General features: G+C 50.7%; 4 protein-coding genes across 4 annotated transcripts; 2 read left to right on the forward strand and 2 right to left on the reverse strand.

The window, feature by feature from the left end:
- Positions 1–158: 158 nt before the first annotated feature.
- N7516_001393 (putative sensor histidine kinase/response regulator) lies at positions 159–7,260 on the reverse strand (the record flags this gene model as incomplete). The annotated part of the gene is made up of 2 exons (XM_057214115.1): positions 159–4,221; positions 4,277–7,260. The coding sequence occupies 2 exons, from the start codon at positions 7,258–7,260 to the stop codon at positions 159–161; spliced, it is 7,047 nt and encodes a 2,348-aa protein (XP_057075998.1).
- Positions 7,261–8,264: 1,004 nt separating this feature from the next.
- On the forward strand, positions 8,265–9,813 carry N7516_001394 (uncharacterized protein; the record flags this gene model as incomplete). The annotated part of the gene is made up of 2 exons (XM_057214116.1): positions 8,265–8,758; positions 8,829–9,813. 2 exons carry the CDS (start codon positions 8,265–8,267, stop codon positions 9,811–9,813), a joined length of 1,479 nt encoding a protein of 492 aa, XP_057075999.1.
- A 391-nt stretch (positions 9,814–10,204) lies between these two features.
- On the reverse strand, positions 10,205–12,601 carry N7516_001395 (uncharacterized protein; the record flags this gene model as incomplete). The annotated part of the gene is made up of 1 exon (XM_057214117.1): positions 10,205–12,601. The coding sequence occupies one exon, from the start codon at positions 12,599–12,601 to the stop codon at positions 10,205–10,207; it is 2,397 nt and encodes a 798-aa protein (XP_057076000.1).
- Positions 12,602–13,026: 425 nt separating this feature from the next.
- On the forward strand, positions 13,027–14,082 carry N7516_001396 (uncharacterized protein; the record flags this gene model as incomplete). Its single annotated transcript, XM_057214118.1, has 1 exon — positions 13,027–14,082. One exon carries the CDS (start codon positions 13,027–13,029, stop codon positions 14,080–14,082), a length of 1,056 nt encoding a protein of 351 aa, XP_057076001.1.
- Between the last annotated feature and the right edge of the window lie 145 nt (positions 14,083–14,227).

Genomic DNA, 14,227 nt, shown 5'->3' on the forward strand with positions numbered 1-14,227 from the left:
ATAGAACCTCCAAAAAGAAACACTAAAGAACTACCTAGGCAGTGAATGACGAGATGAAAAATAAATTAAAAAGCTAAATAGAGATAAACTCATCGACCCAAATGACGCCTAACTTCTATCTTTGCAGACTCGGGTATAAATTAAAAAAATGCATGGACTCATTTCCTTTCCAGTGACAATGGTTTCGGTTCATCTGAAGCCGAAGAGGAGTAACTGGTAGGTGTGCCGCCACCAACATCAATACTTGCTTTCGAACGCTTTTCTCGAATAGCAAGACGAGACTTGGGGTAGGATGGCGGCGCAGGGGCGAGATATCTGTCCAACAATTCGCTCAAAATGGGCGAGCGGACCGGTTTCGGGAGATAATTGTTCATGCCAGCCTCGAGGCATTTCTCGCGATCACCTTCGATGGCACTTGCAGTCATGGCGATAACGAGCACTTCGTTTACATTCGGGTCGGGATCTCGGCGCAGCTCGCGGGTCGCGTTGTATCCATCAAGAGTGGGCATCATCACGTCCATCAGGACCACGTGGAATGGGTTGCCTTCTTGGGAGCTTGCACGTAGAGCATCGACAGCTTGTTTGCCGTCACTGTATGCATTACATTGGAGGCCAAGGCCAGTAACGAATTTCACCGCGATCTTTTGATTGATTGGGTTGTCTTCGGCAATGCAGACTCGGATCTGATCACGAGGGATTTGGGTGAGGTCACGAGCTGAGGACCGACGGACTTCGTTTTTTGCATTGCTCAGATCTTGTGACCATGCAGTCTTGACCGCCGTCTTCTTGGGCGCTTTGCTGAAGACCAAGTGGAATGTCACGGTCGTTCCAACTCCAGATTTCGATTCAAGCCAGATGGCTCCACCTAGAACATCCTCGATGATAGCTTTGCAGATTGACAGACCAAGGCCACTGCCGCCATATGATCTTTCCGTGGATGCATCAGCCTGTGAGAATGGTCGGAAAAGGCGAGCCTTCTGTTCGTCTGGAATACCGATGCCGGTGTCGGTGACCGAACATTCAAGGCGAACCCGACCTTTGCCCTCACGCGCAACCCTCGCTTTGACCGTAACTGATCCAGCAGGAGTGAACTTGTAACTGTTGCTGAGGAGATTCATGAAAATCTGGTGGAGACGAACAGGATCGCCAAGGACAACGAGCTCTGGTGGTACCTTATCGAGGTTCTCGATGGTCTCTAGGCCTCTATCACGATGTGTGTATCGCAAAGCCCGGATGACTTCTGAGATGGTTTGTTTTAGATTGAGTGGGACCGTGGAGATCTTCATTTTTCCGGCCTCGAGCTTCGAGAAATCGAGAATGTCGTTAATGAGAGTTAGCAAGGTATCAGCACACACACGAATCGATTCAACGTATTCATCTTGCTCCTTGTCAAGGAAAGTTCCCTTGAGGAGTTCTGATAAACCAATCACGCCGTTCATCGGAGTACGCAGATCGTGAGAGATATTGGCAAGGAAAATTGATTTGGCCCTTGCTGCGTCTTCCTTTAGCTTCACATTGTGCTTGGCTTCGGCCTCCGCATTCTTTGCCTTCTGTTCGGCCTCGCGCGCCAAGGCCAATGCACGCTTTTGGGACTCAATCATGGAAGCATTCTTGGCGCTGACCTTGCGAATTTCACGGAAGAGCAACGCGTTGGACAACGAAATACCAATCTGGTTGCAAAGCAGATGCAGGACCACAACATTGCGCTGTGTGAACCAATTTGGTTTTCCTTCCAGATGGATGACGCCGAGAAGGCGATCTCCTTGTACGACTGGCAATGCGATAACAGACCGACCCGTGGGGTAATTGGCCAGGTACGTCTCGCTCACGTTGGAAAACCGTTCATCTTCGAGAACGTTGTGAACAAGAACTTCCTCCTTTGTGCGCATGACATAGTCCGAGATATGCAAGGCCATTCGGTCCTCCATTTCCGAGAAAGGGAGACCTTCCGGGAAAGATTTCTGGCCCTTTTCCGAATCACCTGCAGCAGCAATTGCAAACCCGTTGTTGTCATCAAAGTCTGTAGCAATGATGGCGAAATCGGAACCGTTGCAAGACTCCAAGATGATCTCAAGCATTTTCATGAAGAGCTTGTCAATTTGAAGCTCAGACGACATTACTTGGCTGGACTCGAGAATGCTGGACAAGTCAATAATGTCTAGCCCGACACTTGATATGTCTAGAGACCGTTCTCCAGCAGAAACACCATTTTGCTCAATCCACTGTTGTCTCCTCTGATCCTCTTCCATCTGTTGGGGAATTAGAATCTCTTCTTGCACAACATCACGGCTGATCTCAAGAAGGGAATCAATAGTCTGGCAGCCAACGTCGACGGTTTTTGCCGAGGTGGCCGTCTTGAGTAACCATTCATGTTTCTCAGCAAGCTGCGAAGATTTGCCACCGGCGCCAATAGCGCTCCAGGAAGCGATAGCATCTTGGATCACAGCACGAGCGGCCCTCTTTGCTCCACGTCTGACCAAAAACTCACCCTGCAGCTCAAGGGCCAAGGCTTCCTCAAGGGGCCAACCATGGATTTGACAATGGTCGATCGCAGACTCGAAGCCCTGGATGGCGGCGCTATGATCGTTGCGAACCTCGGAGATCAGGGCTTCTAAAATTAGAGCCCACATGCCATAATTTACTTCTGATGCATCTCGAGCAAAATCGATCTCGGCCTTGTATTCCAACAGTGTGTCCATCTTCCCGTCGAGATATCCTTGGGAGGGATTGTCATTGTGAAGTGTGAGGAGTGAGGCTGCCAGATAGAAATAAATCACGTAGGACACACGTGCCGACCAGAGCCTGTGCCTAGTGAACAAAAGTTGAGTACCCACTTGAATCGTTCGGGTGTGGTGACCGAACAGGAACAATGGGATCATGGCAAGACCCCAGTAGATGTCACGAGGTCTATCAGCGTTGGTGGAGTGAACATCCAAGTGCATCATGTACTCAGATGTGTTGTGATTGGCGTCTGACATGATGCCGTCGGCAGATCGGTAATCAGTTTTTCCTTGCAGAGCGCGTGAAACTTGCTGGACTGCAATAAGACTAGCCCCGCCGCGGGTGTCTTGTTTCCACTTGGGAATTTCTTCGGGGGTCTCCGCGCAGAAAGCTTCCAGCTGTGCCATGTCTTGGCCCAGATACAATCGAGTCATGGCCATTGATGAGATGCTGATCAGGGTGAGGTATGGGTCACCCATTGAGAAAGAAGCCTCGAGCGAAGCTTCCAAAGCAGGTAGTGTTGATGCCATAGGAACACGTAAATGGCTGACGTAGAGATTATGAACGATCGAGCCTCTGCTCTGAGTCGACAACTCAGGGCAGAGCTCGAGTAGTTCCAGCGAAAGGTCGCTAAGTCTTGTGCCAAACTCGGTATCTTTGAAGCGACCCAAGGAAATCATGGCAAGATGGGAGCAACCTATCGCGATCTGTGTGAACCCACCCTTGAAGATATGAATGCTCATCACTTCAAGCGCCATCCGATAGAAAGTCAATGCATCGTCCCAGTACGTGACTGTCATCGCCTCCGCCATGACTGCGCCGATAGTCACTATAGTGGGGTCCTTGGAGACTGGCTTTCGACCAATAGAGCTCATGTCGGCAGTTTCGAGATAGGACTTGAGGCGCAGATAGGCAGAGTCACACTCCTCGTAAGTTGTAGGTTGACGAAGATGGACACCAAGCTCATCGAGGCAGGTGAGAAGCGATTCCATCGAGCGATGATGATCGCCTATCTGAGCAAAGATTTTGGCTTTAATGATCCAGGCTCTCGACTTGCATACGGCGTCCTTGCCATGAACAAAAACCTCGTTGATCAACTGGAGGGCATCGTCATTGTGACCCTGGGACCACGACATCTCAGAGGTCGTGATAAATAACCGCATTGTCTCATCGTAATAAACATCGGGTTTGAGCTCATTCCACATATCATCCTGAAGTAAAGCGATGCAATGACGGAAGTACCAAAGTGCGGACGGCCGCGCGCCCGACTGGAAAGCAGTTTGTCCGGCATCCCATAAGATCCGTCGATATTCGAGCCGTCTGGTCACACGAGACTTGATAGTCTTCGAGGCAAGTGCCACATGGTGAGCCATTGAATAGCGACTGCGATGGTCGTGGTAATATTTCATCAACACTTGTGAAACGATGAAATGCATCTTTTCTACATTTCGGCCCTCGCTTAAAGAAAGGGCAGCTTGTGCAAGTCGTTCATTGCCGAACCTAGGAAAATTAGTAAGGTTTTGGCTATAGCAGTAACCAACAGTAGATGTCTCACCTAAACTCATCGTCGGTCTTTCCTGTGTTCAAAAGGTTCGCTTGGACCAAGAACTGCAATCCAACAACTATATCACCCTCTGATTGTCTGATAAGTGTGACATTTTGCGGTGATGTGAGATCGACATCCTCATCGTCATTGCTCGAATAGAGAAATTCACTTGTCAAGAGCTTTTGCACCAGAGAAAACGAGAAAGGGCTGCCCAGAAGAGATCCCCAGACCATGATTGATCGGGCGGCTTGAGGGATGTCCTGAAGACGCTTGGTAAGGAATCCAAGTCCAAGTCCTTCGCCGTAGACAGGAGCCACAAACTCCGTAAATATCCGGTCAAGGTCGAATAACCACTTTGAGTCCTTCCATGAGTACCAAATGCAGTTGGTTCTGTAACAAGTGTCAAGCATGACCCGAACGTAGAAGGGATTTCCTCGGCTTTTCTCCTGAACAACCGCACAGAGTGGTGTCAATGTTCGATCGGGTTTCTGGTGCATTGTCGTCGCCACAATTTCCATGACATGCTCCTCTTCGAGGGGCTCGAGTGCGATTCGCGTGATCGTTGGTAGATCTTCCGCAAATAGAGATCTCACCTGGTCAGATGGAATCTCCTCCTTGCGGCTTGACAGTATGAGGACACAGGGGAGCTTTGCTTTGATGATTTTCATTACCAAGTCCAAAGTTTCGTCATCTGCGTGTTCGAGATCATCAAGGCATATAGTGATCAGTTTGAAATGACACAAGGTTCGCAATATCTCGAGGAACGTCTCCATGAGCCGCATGTTCTTCGAGGCAGCATTTGCCAAAAAGAAATCCTGGGAAGTCTGCCCTTGATCCAGTCCGGGGATTTTGACGTGCTTTGATGGCTCACCCTTATCCGGCATGAGAAGATTGGCCTTTGCTTCAGTCGGTCTGTATTTCGCACCAGGGGACATCAGCTGCTCGGGAAGATCCAAAACTCTGTGTAGAGTAGGCCACATGGGTCGCAGGGCCATTCTGACATTATTGTGGTAATCTGTGGTGACATCGCGCTCGGAGAAAATTTGGCGCAACAGACTGGCCAATAGTTTTGCAAATGGTTCAAATGGGACACGTTTGGCTCGGTCGAGACGAGTAATTGCTATGCATCCAATTTTGCGAACTGTTGGCTGTATCCGATTCAAGAGGTCTGTTTTTCCAATCCCAGCGGGACCGCTGATTGTGATCACTTCACAGCGCTCGCTGCGTCGAGACTTGCCACTATTCTTTGGTTTATTCAATGAATGGAGTGATCCCGACTGACTAACAGTATGGTTTGTTGATTGTTGACTGGGAGGACCGATGGAGGGGTGACTATCGCGGTCTGTATTATGGGAAGATCGAGAATGCGATGGGCTCTTGACTCTGCTGGAAGCTGCTCCTGGGCTTTGTGCATACGTATCAGGGACAATTGTATGCTTCGGAGTGCAAAACGACGTATCACTACCCGGCGCAGATTCATGGGTGTTTACTTGTGCGAGATGATGACTGGTGACATTGGAAGACGATCGAGGAGCCAGATGGAAGGAGCCAGAATCGCTAGAGACGGAAGCAAACTCGAGGCTTTCGATGCGGCTTTCAGAAATGGACGACGCCGACGTGAGAGCGTGCATTGTACCGGGACTTTGAGTTCCGGCTTTGGCCAAGGCAGCCGCCTGGCGCTTATTGACCTTTTCGATGATATGGAGGATCTTGTCATATTCTTCTTGCCGACCGAACATCTTTGTTGGGAGAGTGAAAAAGGATGACACGTCTCCTTGCGCGACTTGGAAACTGCCCAATGCTTCACTGTCACCATCACCAAGCAACTTTGCAATTTGGGTCAAGTCTCTCTTCACAGATGAAATTGTGTGGTAGCGATCATGAACTATCTTTTGGGTCATTTTTTGGATGACGGCCGACAGGGCATCTGGAATATCCATTCGTTTCCCAGATACTGGCACCAATCTCTTGCCTAGTACATTTTGCACCACATCAACGGGGTCGGTTCCTTCAAATGGGAGTTTCCCCACTAGCATGGACCAGAAGAAGAGGCCTAGTGCATAAATATCAGTGCGACTATCCGGCTCTGTGGGCATCCTTCCAGTCTGTTCTGGGGCAATAAACTGCAGCTTGTACTTCGCTCCAAGCTCGCGCGAAACGGAGGACCAGCCCTCGCTGAGAACGTTATCAAATGACCTGGCGCCGTTACCGGTGTTTGCGAGCTTCACTGCACCAGTCTCTGCACAAAAATGGAACGCATCACCTCGGATTTCGCCGTGTACTGTCTTCAGGCCATAGTGTAGAATCTCCAGGCAATCGCATGCCCCGATTGCGAAATCGAAAAAGGCTTGTAAGGAGACCTGCTCGCTAGGGGTGGCATTGTTGTCCTCACCTCTGGACCCTGCCGCAAATGAAGCAGGACCAAATGTGACTAGATCTCGCAATCTGTCATGGCCTGGAGACTCAAAAATCGCTACCAGCAGCGTCTTCGAGTGGCCATCATCTGGCTGTAACCTGATCAAGTCGACTGGTCGTATTGTATGATTGCAATCTGGGTCTGATGATTGTACAATCGACCTGAGCATGTGAAACTCTCGTTCGAGCCGGATAATGTTGGTGGAGATTCGCGCGATGACGGGTATCCATGTTTGATCTGTTTCTAGGCTATGTTGGTTGGAAAGTGAAATCTCACTACTGGTTTCGCTTGCGCTTAATCTTCGCAAGGCACGGGCAGATGGGCGAGTTTCTGTGCGCGGGGAGAAGCGCGTGAGGCTCGACGGTCCGGAGGAAGCGGGATTGGAGGAATTTGCGAGAGGAGTCAAAACATCTGGCTCTAATGCATGACGGTATCCTGAGATATGCCAGTGATTGTATGTGGAATGAAACGGTTCGATCGCCTGGTCCCAGGTATAACCAGGTAACTGTCCTAATCGTTCGAAAAGTCGGGCCGGTGGAAGCGGCAAGTCGTCGCTGAAAAGTGTACTTTCCTCCATGTCTCAAGTTATTGAGTCGTGTCCGCCCGACTGGCTACCATGAACACGTCCCGGGGCGATCGGTCAAATTGGGTAGTGGGGGGAAGTGATGAGGATGGGACGATGGGGGAAGCGGAGATGCAAGATGCAAGCATCCACAAGATAGATTATGCTCAGGAAAATGTACAGTGGATAGAAGGAGAAGTGTCGCCTTTAGGCGTGTAAAATGAAGACATCAAAAACCAAAGAGCCTGAAACAGATCGGGGTAGTTCTAGAATTAAAGATGAGGATTTTGGCCTGAGGCTGTGTATTAGTCAGCTGTCAGTTGGGCCGGATTAGGGCAGCTGATTGGACTTGGGCCTGGGCCTTATATCAACGTTAACAACGTTAATAGTAGTAGATGGTGTCTTGGAGGGGAATGGGGAATATTACTGCTCTGATCACTGGGTATTCATTTAGAAATGACCCAAGAGGCTATTTTTTCTTTTTTTGGAGGCTAAATATATCATACGGGTTAGCATATACAGCAAGGTAGAAACGGCCATAGTTGACGCCGTTGTTAATCTTGGCTTTCATAGTTATATATATGTGCTCCACATAGGTGACAAAGACGGTATTGTATGCCCATTCACCTTGGATGACAAGGATTGTGATTGTTATAAGCTTGTTCACAGTCATGCTACAATATCAAACCATTTCAACGCTAGTTCTACCTAGTAGTCCAGAGTGTATACCCTAGGTGTCCTGACGGCAGTCTACTAATAAACCAGCTGAACTTCACTATAGGACAAACTTCATGATACATGATCAATCAGATCAATGTGAGACACTCAAATTTAGGGCTTGTGGGGTACAATGCTCCACGTCCGGACCTCGGCACTTGACGCCACTCAGGCACGAAATCTGCTTCCAAGGTTAACCTTGGAAGATCTTAAAAGATCTTGAGGTCTTTGGATCCTCTTCTTCTCACCTTAATTTTCTTTCTTTTGCAGAAGTCAGTGCTCAGAGTTGCTCCCTTCGCACCATGAGCTCACTTAGGGAACCTCTTGGCCTCTTAAAGGCGTTGTTGGTCCGCATCCCGCTGATCCTCAAAACCATCCTCCTGCATGGCGTTCAAATGTCCCCCGTTAAGGGGAAACAGGACATGCGCACTGAATTAACTGTCGCCATTATTCGCTCATTCATAACAACAAAGGCTCCACTCGGCAAAGTCCAGAAACAAGGCATGCGCGACTCTGGGGTCAAGGGCCCTATGTGGGTGTCCAAAATGACCCTCCCACGGCCTGACGTCGATGTGCGCGATGCAGTACTACATGCAATCGAAGATCTCAAGACCGGCGATGAGACATATGATATCCCCGCACCTATCGCTGTCGAAGCCGAATGGACCGGTTACCGCGCAGGAGTAGGAAAGAAAACACCAGAGCCCGATCTCTCAGAAGAGGAGAAATACAACAAGCTGCGCGAGGAATCACCGTCTGATATGACGATCTTGTATTTCCACGGAGGAGCCTATTTGTGAGTGTCGCTCGGTCCCCTAACAACCGCGCCCATAGCTAACGGATCCAATTTTTTTTTTAAAAAAAAGCCTTTTGGATCCCTGCAGCCACCGCGTCCCCGTCGCACATCTATCCCACTTGACCGGCGCCCCGGTCTTCTCCGTCCGATATCGTCTTGCTCCTCAAAACCCATTCCCAGCCGCGCTTGTCGACGCCTTAACAGCATACCTCTCACTCCTCCACCCCCCTCCAGGCTCCCTCCACAAACCCGTCCCAGCCAACAAGATCATATTCGCCGGCGATTCCGCAGGCGGGAACCTCTCACTAGTCCTCCTTCAAACACTCCTAACCCTCGACCGCGCATCCCGCACAATCCGCTTCCACGGCGAAGATGTGCCCATAGAACTACCCGCAGGCGTCGCAACCGTTTCCCCATGGTGCGACGTGACGCGCTCCATGCCATCCACCAGCGGCAATGCACACCTCGATTACCTCGAGCCACCGGCTGTACCATCAGACGACCCAGTTGTCAAGACCCCATTTACCCCGCTCCCTTTTGCGCCAGACGATATCTGGCCCACGTCCCCGCCTCGCGCTGACTTCTATTGCAACGCTAGCATGCTGAGCCACCCATTGGTGTCTCCGCTCGCTGCCCCGGCTGGGCTCTGGAGGGACGCTCCGCCTATATGGATCTCGACTGGCGAGGAAGGCCTCACGGACGAGGGTCTCATTCTAGCGCGCCGCGTTTACCAGGCCGGTACGCCTCTCGTTGCGGAGATGTTTGAGGGTATGCCGCACTGTCACGGTTTCCTTATGATGAATAGGCCAGTTAGCCATCGGTTCTTTGAGGGCTTTGCTGGGTTCTGTCGCGATGCTGTTGCCGGCCGGGTCGTGTCGACGGGGAGCCTCACCTGGTTGGGCTTCAAGCTTAAATTGACAAAGGAGATTCCCATTGAAAAAGCTTGTGAAATCAGCGATGAGCAGGTTGAGGCTCTCATGCAGAGAATGACTGCTTGGAAGCTGGAGGGAGAGATTGAACTACAGAAGCAATGGCGTGCGACATCACGGTTGTGAGTTGTTTTATATGGGTTTCGCTCCGAATTTCACATTATAATACCCTATTTGTATTTTTAATGATGCTGATGACGAACTATTTTTGTGATGGATGAGGGGCCCGATTAGGCAAAGTCCCCTACCATATACTAATTGGGCGTTATGGCTATCTAGAAGACTTTACAAACAGAGAACAGGTAGGTCTCTTTAGCAATGGATCGCTACCCGGGATTGCATTAGATAGTAGCTCAATAGTAGCTCAACCCATGCCGAATTAGAACCACGAGCAAAATGCTACCGAAAAGGTATTCAACCGGTTCGGAGTGAAATGCTAAAGAAAGCAAATGTCTTGGGAACTTTCGGGAACTAAAGGTATTCATCGTCGTCCATTGCATCCTCCGCCGACAGCTGGTCATTGTCCCACCTCTGCGGGGGGTGGGTTCCGAGCCGACCAGACAGGCTGCACGGGCTGCACGGGTTGCTGTGTGTAGTGTACCTGCTGCGGTTGAGGCACAATGTTTTCAGCTGTCGGGGCCGACAGCCAAGGGAACGCAACTGGCGTTCCGTTGATACGGATTTCGCCAATGATATTCCCAAGCTCCGGCGCATCATCCACGTAGCCATCCGAAAGACCCATCAACTGCGCTGCGAGCCGAGAGAAAGCAACACAGATAGCGAAAATGGGGGTGAAAATAGTGGACAGATGTGACCAACGCCACAGCATTGTGACAGTTACCCAGGGGTATAAAGGGGCATCGGGCTGAAGGCAATAGCCTTCACAGCTTTCGGATACCTCAGGATGACTATATCGGTCCCACATCAGGCATTCGATGATATACCACGATAGTGAGATGATGATGAACCAGCCGAGCTTGGTGGGTCGAAGGCGTTGGGATCGCGGGCTCCTGGTCCACAGCCGGGGAAGAGGTATCGCGGCGTAGACTCGTCCATCAGACTGCGTGCCACAGTCTTTGCAGGATTCCCCTGTGTGCAAGTGTGATGGACTCTTCTTAGTTAAAGGGCTTGCCTGCGATACAATTTCGGTGTCGCGTGTAACTTGACCCTCCAGGCCGTCAAGCCCTTTCTTGACTTCGTCGATATGTCTCATTAGAGAGTTGAGCTTGACATTCAATGAATCCAAGTTGACCACGTCATTATTTTCTTTTGAGCTGGCACCTTCGAGCTGGGCGAGGACAGCCTTTTCGTAAGCTTCGTCGTCTTCCTCAATTTTGTCTTCACCTGGCCCGGCGTCCATAAATGCTTGAAGGGACTCGATGGTATCATCCCCGAACTCGACGTCTTTGCCGGAGCTGGCATCCTCTATGACCGTCTCCAAGGCACTTTTAGGTAGGTGAGGTCGTACCAATGGGGGCCTTGACTCCTTCCCAGGAAGTACTTCAGGAAGGGGCTCTTTCTCGGTAGTCTGAGCGGGCTTTGGTTCCTCGGCTTCCGATTTGACATCTGTTGGTTTTGTGGGGGGGGCAATATCTTTGGGCTCATTCGTTATGTGCGGAGGAATGATATCTTTCGTCAGATCTTCGGGAAGCTCGATATTCTCAGCCACCCGCTGGGTCATAGGAGTATCGATCCAGGCGCCAGTTACCCGAGGGGTCTTGTCATAGATTTTGCTTTGAAACAATTTGAGTGGTTCGGGGGTTTGGGCATGATCAGTTTTGGGATTTTCAGTTCTAGAAAGTTTCCGTAGTAGATCCTGGGAGTCGCGCTTGCTGGGGCTGGGCCTCGCGAATGACGAGTTTTTGTACACAGTGATTGGGGAATTGGGGATTGCTTCACCGCCACTAGTGGGTGAGGTCAGCTTTGGACCAGACTGAGTTTCCCCAAAGTCCTTCCGCGTTGCCTGCATATGCGGATTGGCGGTACGTTCTTCAAGAGCGCTTCTAGCAGAACGTGTGCTCCGCGCCGGAGAACGAGGAGAGGCACGCGTAGAATTGGGCGCTTGGGTTGCTTCTGTGATAGTTGGCGACCAGCGTCGACGTGCTTTTTCCACTTCTTCTTCAGAGACACTACGCTGGGTAGGCTTTCTTTCCCATTCTTGTCGATGACCTGCGCGATGGCCCCAGCCAGTTGGTATATTGGGCGAAGGAACACCGTTCCTGTCAGCCTCTGGCACATCATGATCAACCTCAATCTTATCTTCCATTCGTCTTCTCAAATTATCCGCCGTCAAGGCATCCCGTCCGACCTGAGCCCTACTGAAGACCGGCGAGCGTTGGCCCGTGACGCGCTTTAGGCGCTCTTCATCTTTGGTATAATCCCTACTCTTGCGGGCTCGAAGGTCGCTGAGTTCATCGCCAAAACCAGCGTCGGAGAAGGGTCGGCCATTGGCAGACCCTCTACCGTTGTTTGTGTCCCTCGCTCGGGAGGACGAGGGGCGACTTCGACTTCCGGAGCGTGCGCTGTACTGTGGCTCCCAGTCATAGTCGCGCACAAGATCGGCTAAAGCGTCATCTTCGTCAATCCGCCTATATGCATCCTCGAGTTCTTTAGGGGGAGGAGAAGTCTGCGAAACTGGCGAGAACGCGTTAATCGGTTGCCGCTTCGATCGCGGGCTTGGTGATGTCACGTAGGGGTATTCGTCGTCGTAGGTGGCGGACATTGCGTGTTTTGATGCGTCTCTATATGCATCGGCTAGTGATCTTGGGCGAATAGCGTGTCGTGGATGCGGACCATCTTCCTGAGGGGGTGATGGGAGCTTCGCAGGTATATCGTAATGATCGAATTTCGAGGCGCGTCGGAAAGGTGACCGTTGTCTGTCTCGCGAGACTCGATTGTTTTTATCGAATGACATGGCCAAAATACCCCCTGCAGTCTGCAGAGGTTCACATGTAGAGAAAATAGTGTAAAAGGGAGAAAGACGCGGTTGTGGTGCACTGTGAAGAAATGACGGAGGTAAATACGCTCTCATTCCCCAATGTGGTTAGGCCGGCTGGATTCCTTCCACATTACGTCGACACTCCCTCCTCCAACAATCTGTCTTCTCAACTTGTATTTTACTCTTTTGTCCTCGAGATATTATCAGCAGAGAATTTACAACCTCGTGATGCTCAAATGACCATCATCTTGTCTTGACATGTGACACGTTCACTCGCCCGATCCCTTGAAAGCTTCGATAAAAGCAACGAGATCTCGCATTCCAAACCCTTGAAAAAACAGAAGCATCATCTCAAATCATATCCAGCAATTTAGTGGAACATACATCTATCAACCTCCACCATGGCAAAATCATCACGGCGCTCAGGTCGTGGCAAGACGACCCCAACGTCATCCGGAGCCTCGACACCAAGCTCCGCATCTTCAGGCCCGATCCCACCATTCACCAAAGTCCCGCAAGCCTTGCAGCCGTTCGTCGAACAACTCTCTCCCGACGAAGTATACCTAGTTCACATCGACATCTCAGCAGAGGAACTGAAACGGCAGACCTTCACCGTACCCCTCATCGTCAACCTGGTAGTAACTGCTGTGATTGGCCTACGGATCTACATGGGAATCAGTACATATCCAGCTCTCGTGGCAACGCTCATCGGGCTCCAAAGTTCGATGACTGTGGACACGGCAGCCGCCCCGTGGACAGACTCGGTACAAATCATACTGCGCCGCACAGTTACTATATGCATCGACTACTTCCTCGTGACCCTGCTGTGGTCATGGCCTGTTAATTTCATCAAAGGGCCCGTGCGCTGGCGTCGCGCCATCGGTTTCCGTGATCGAGAGGTCATCGTCCGCCGCAGTAACCGCAGTTGGAGCAAGGAGCTCGAGCGCAACAGGTGGATCCGCGAAGATGAGGCGCGTCGCGATAAAATCGTCGCCGCTGTGACCCCCGAGCGAATCGGAAAGACCGGTTACTTGCTCGTGGACGAGGATTGGAATTTAGATTACGCGGCTATGGTCCACGCTCATGCTCTTATTGATCGCACTCGCAAAGGCGATGGTGTACAGATGGATGAGTTCCGCACTGCTGTGTTGGTTAACACGGATGCCGATGGTTGGCTGATCTGGCGTGTCGGGGATGAGAATACTCCCACGGGCGAGAAGCGATCCATTCAGCGTGACCAAATCCTTGCCTTCAAGGAGAAGTTGACTGAAATGGGCAAGGAGGATCTCTTCCTCCGTTGGGTCGAGCTAATTCAATGGGAGAGCTCACGGCCTGGTGGCTTCACCGCGGAACGGCAACGGTCAGCGATGATGCAAGCGAAGCAGATGTTCGAAGATGAGAACGTGGATTTCAGTCAATTTTGGGACGACATGGGCGGCATGGAAGGATTAGACTAGTGATTTATCTTTCATGATCATGTTACATCTAGATTCGCCATGTAAAAGTCCTCTAATTTTTTTTTAACATAAAGCTCGACCGGCACCTCATGCCCTACATCCTTTCAAGTAGATCGATATATTCACTTGTAGGTTGCATTGTTGG

Source organism: Penicillium verrucosum (assembly GCF_028828655.1).
Source record: "Penicillium verrucosum strain IBT 35672 chromosome Unknown utg000001l_segment0_segment0, whole genome shotgun sequence".
In the NCBI taxonomy this organism is placed as follows: domain Eukaryota; kingdom Fungi; phylum Ascomycota; class Eurotiomycetes; order Eurotiales; family Aspergillaceae; genus Penicillium; species Penicillium verrucosum.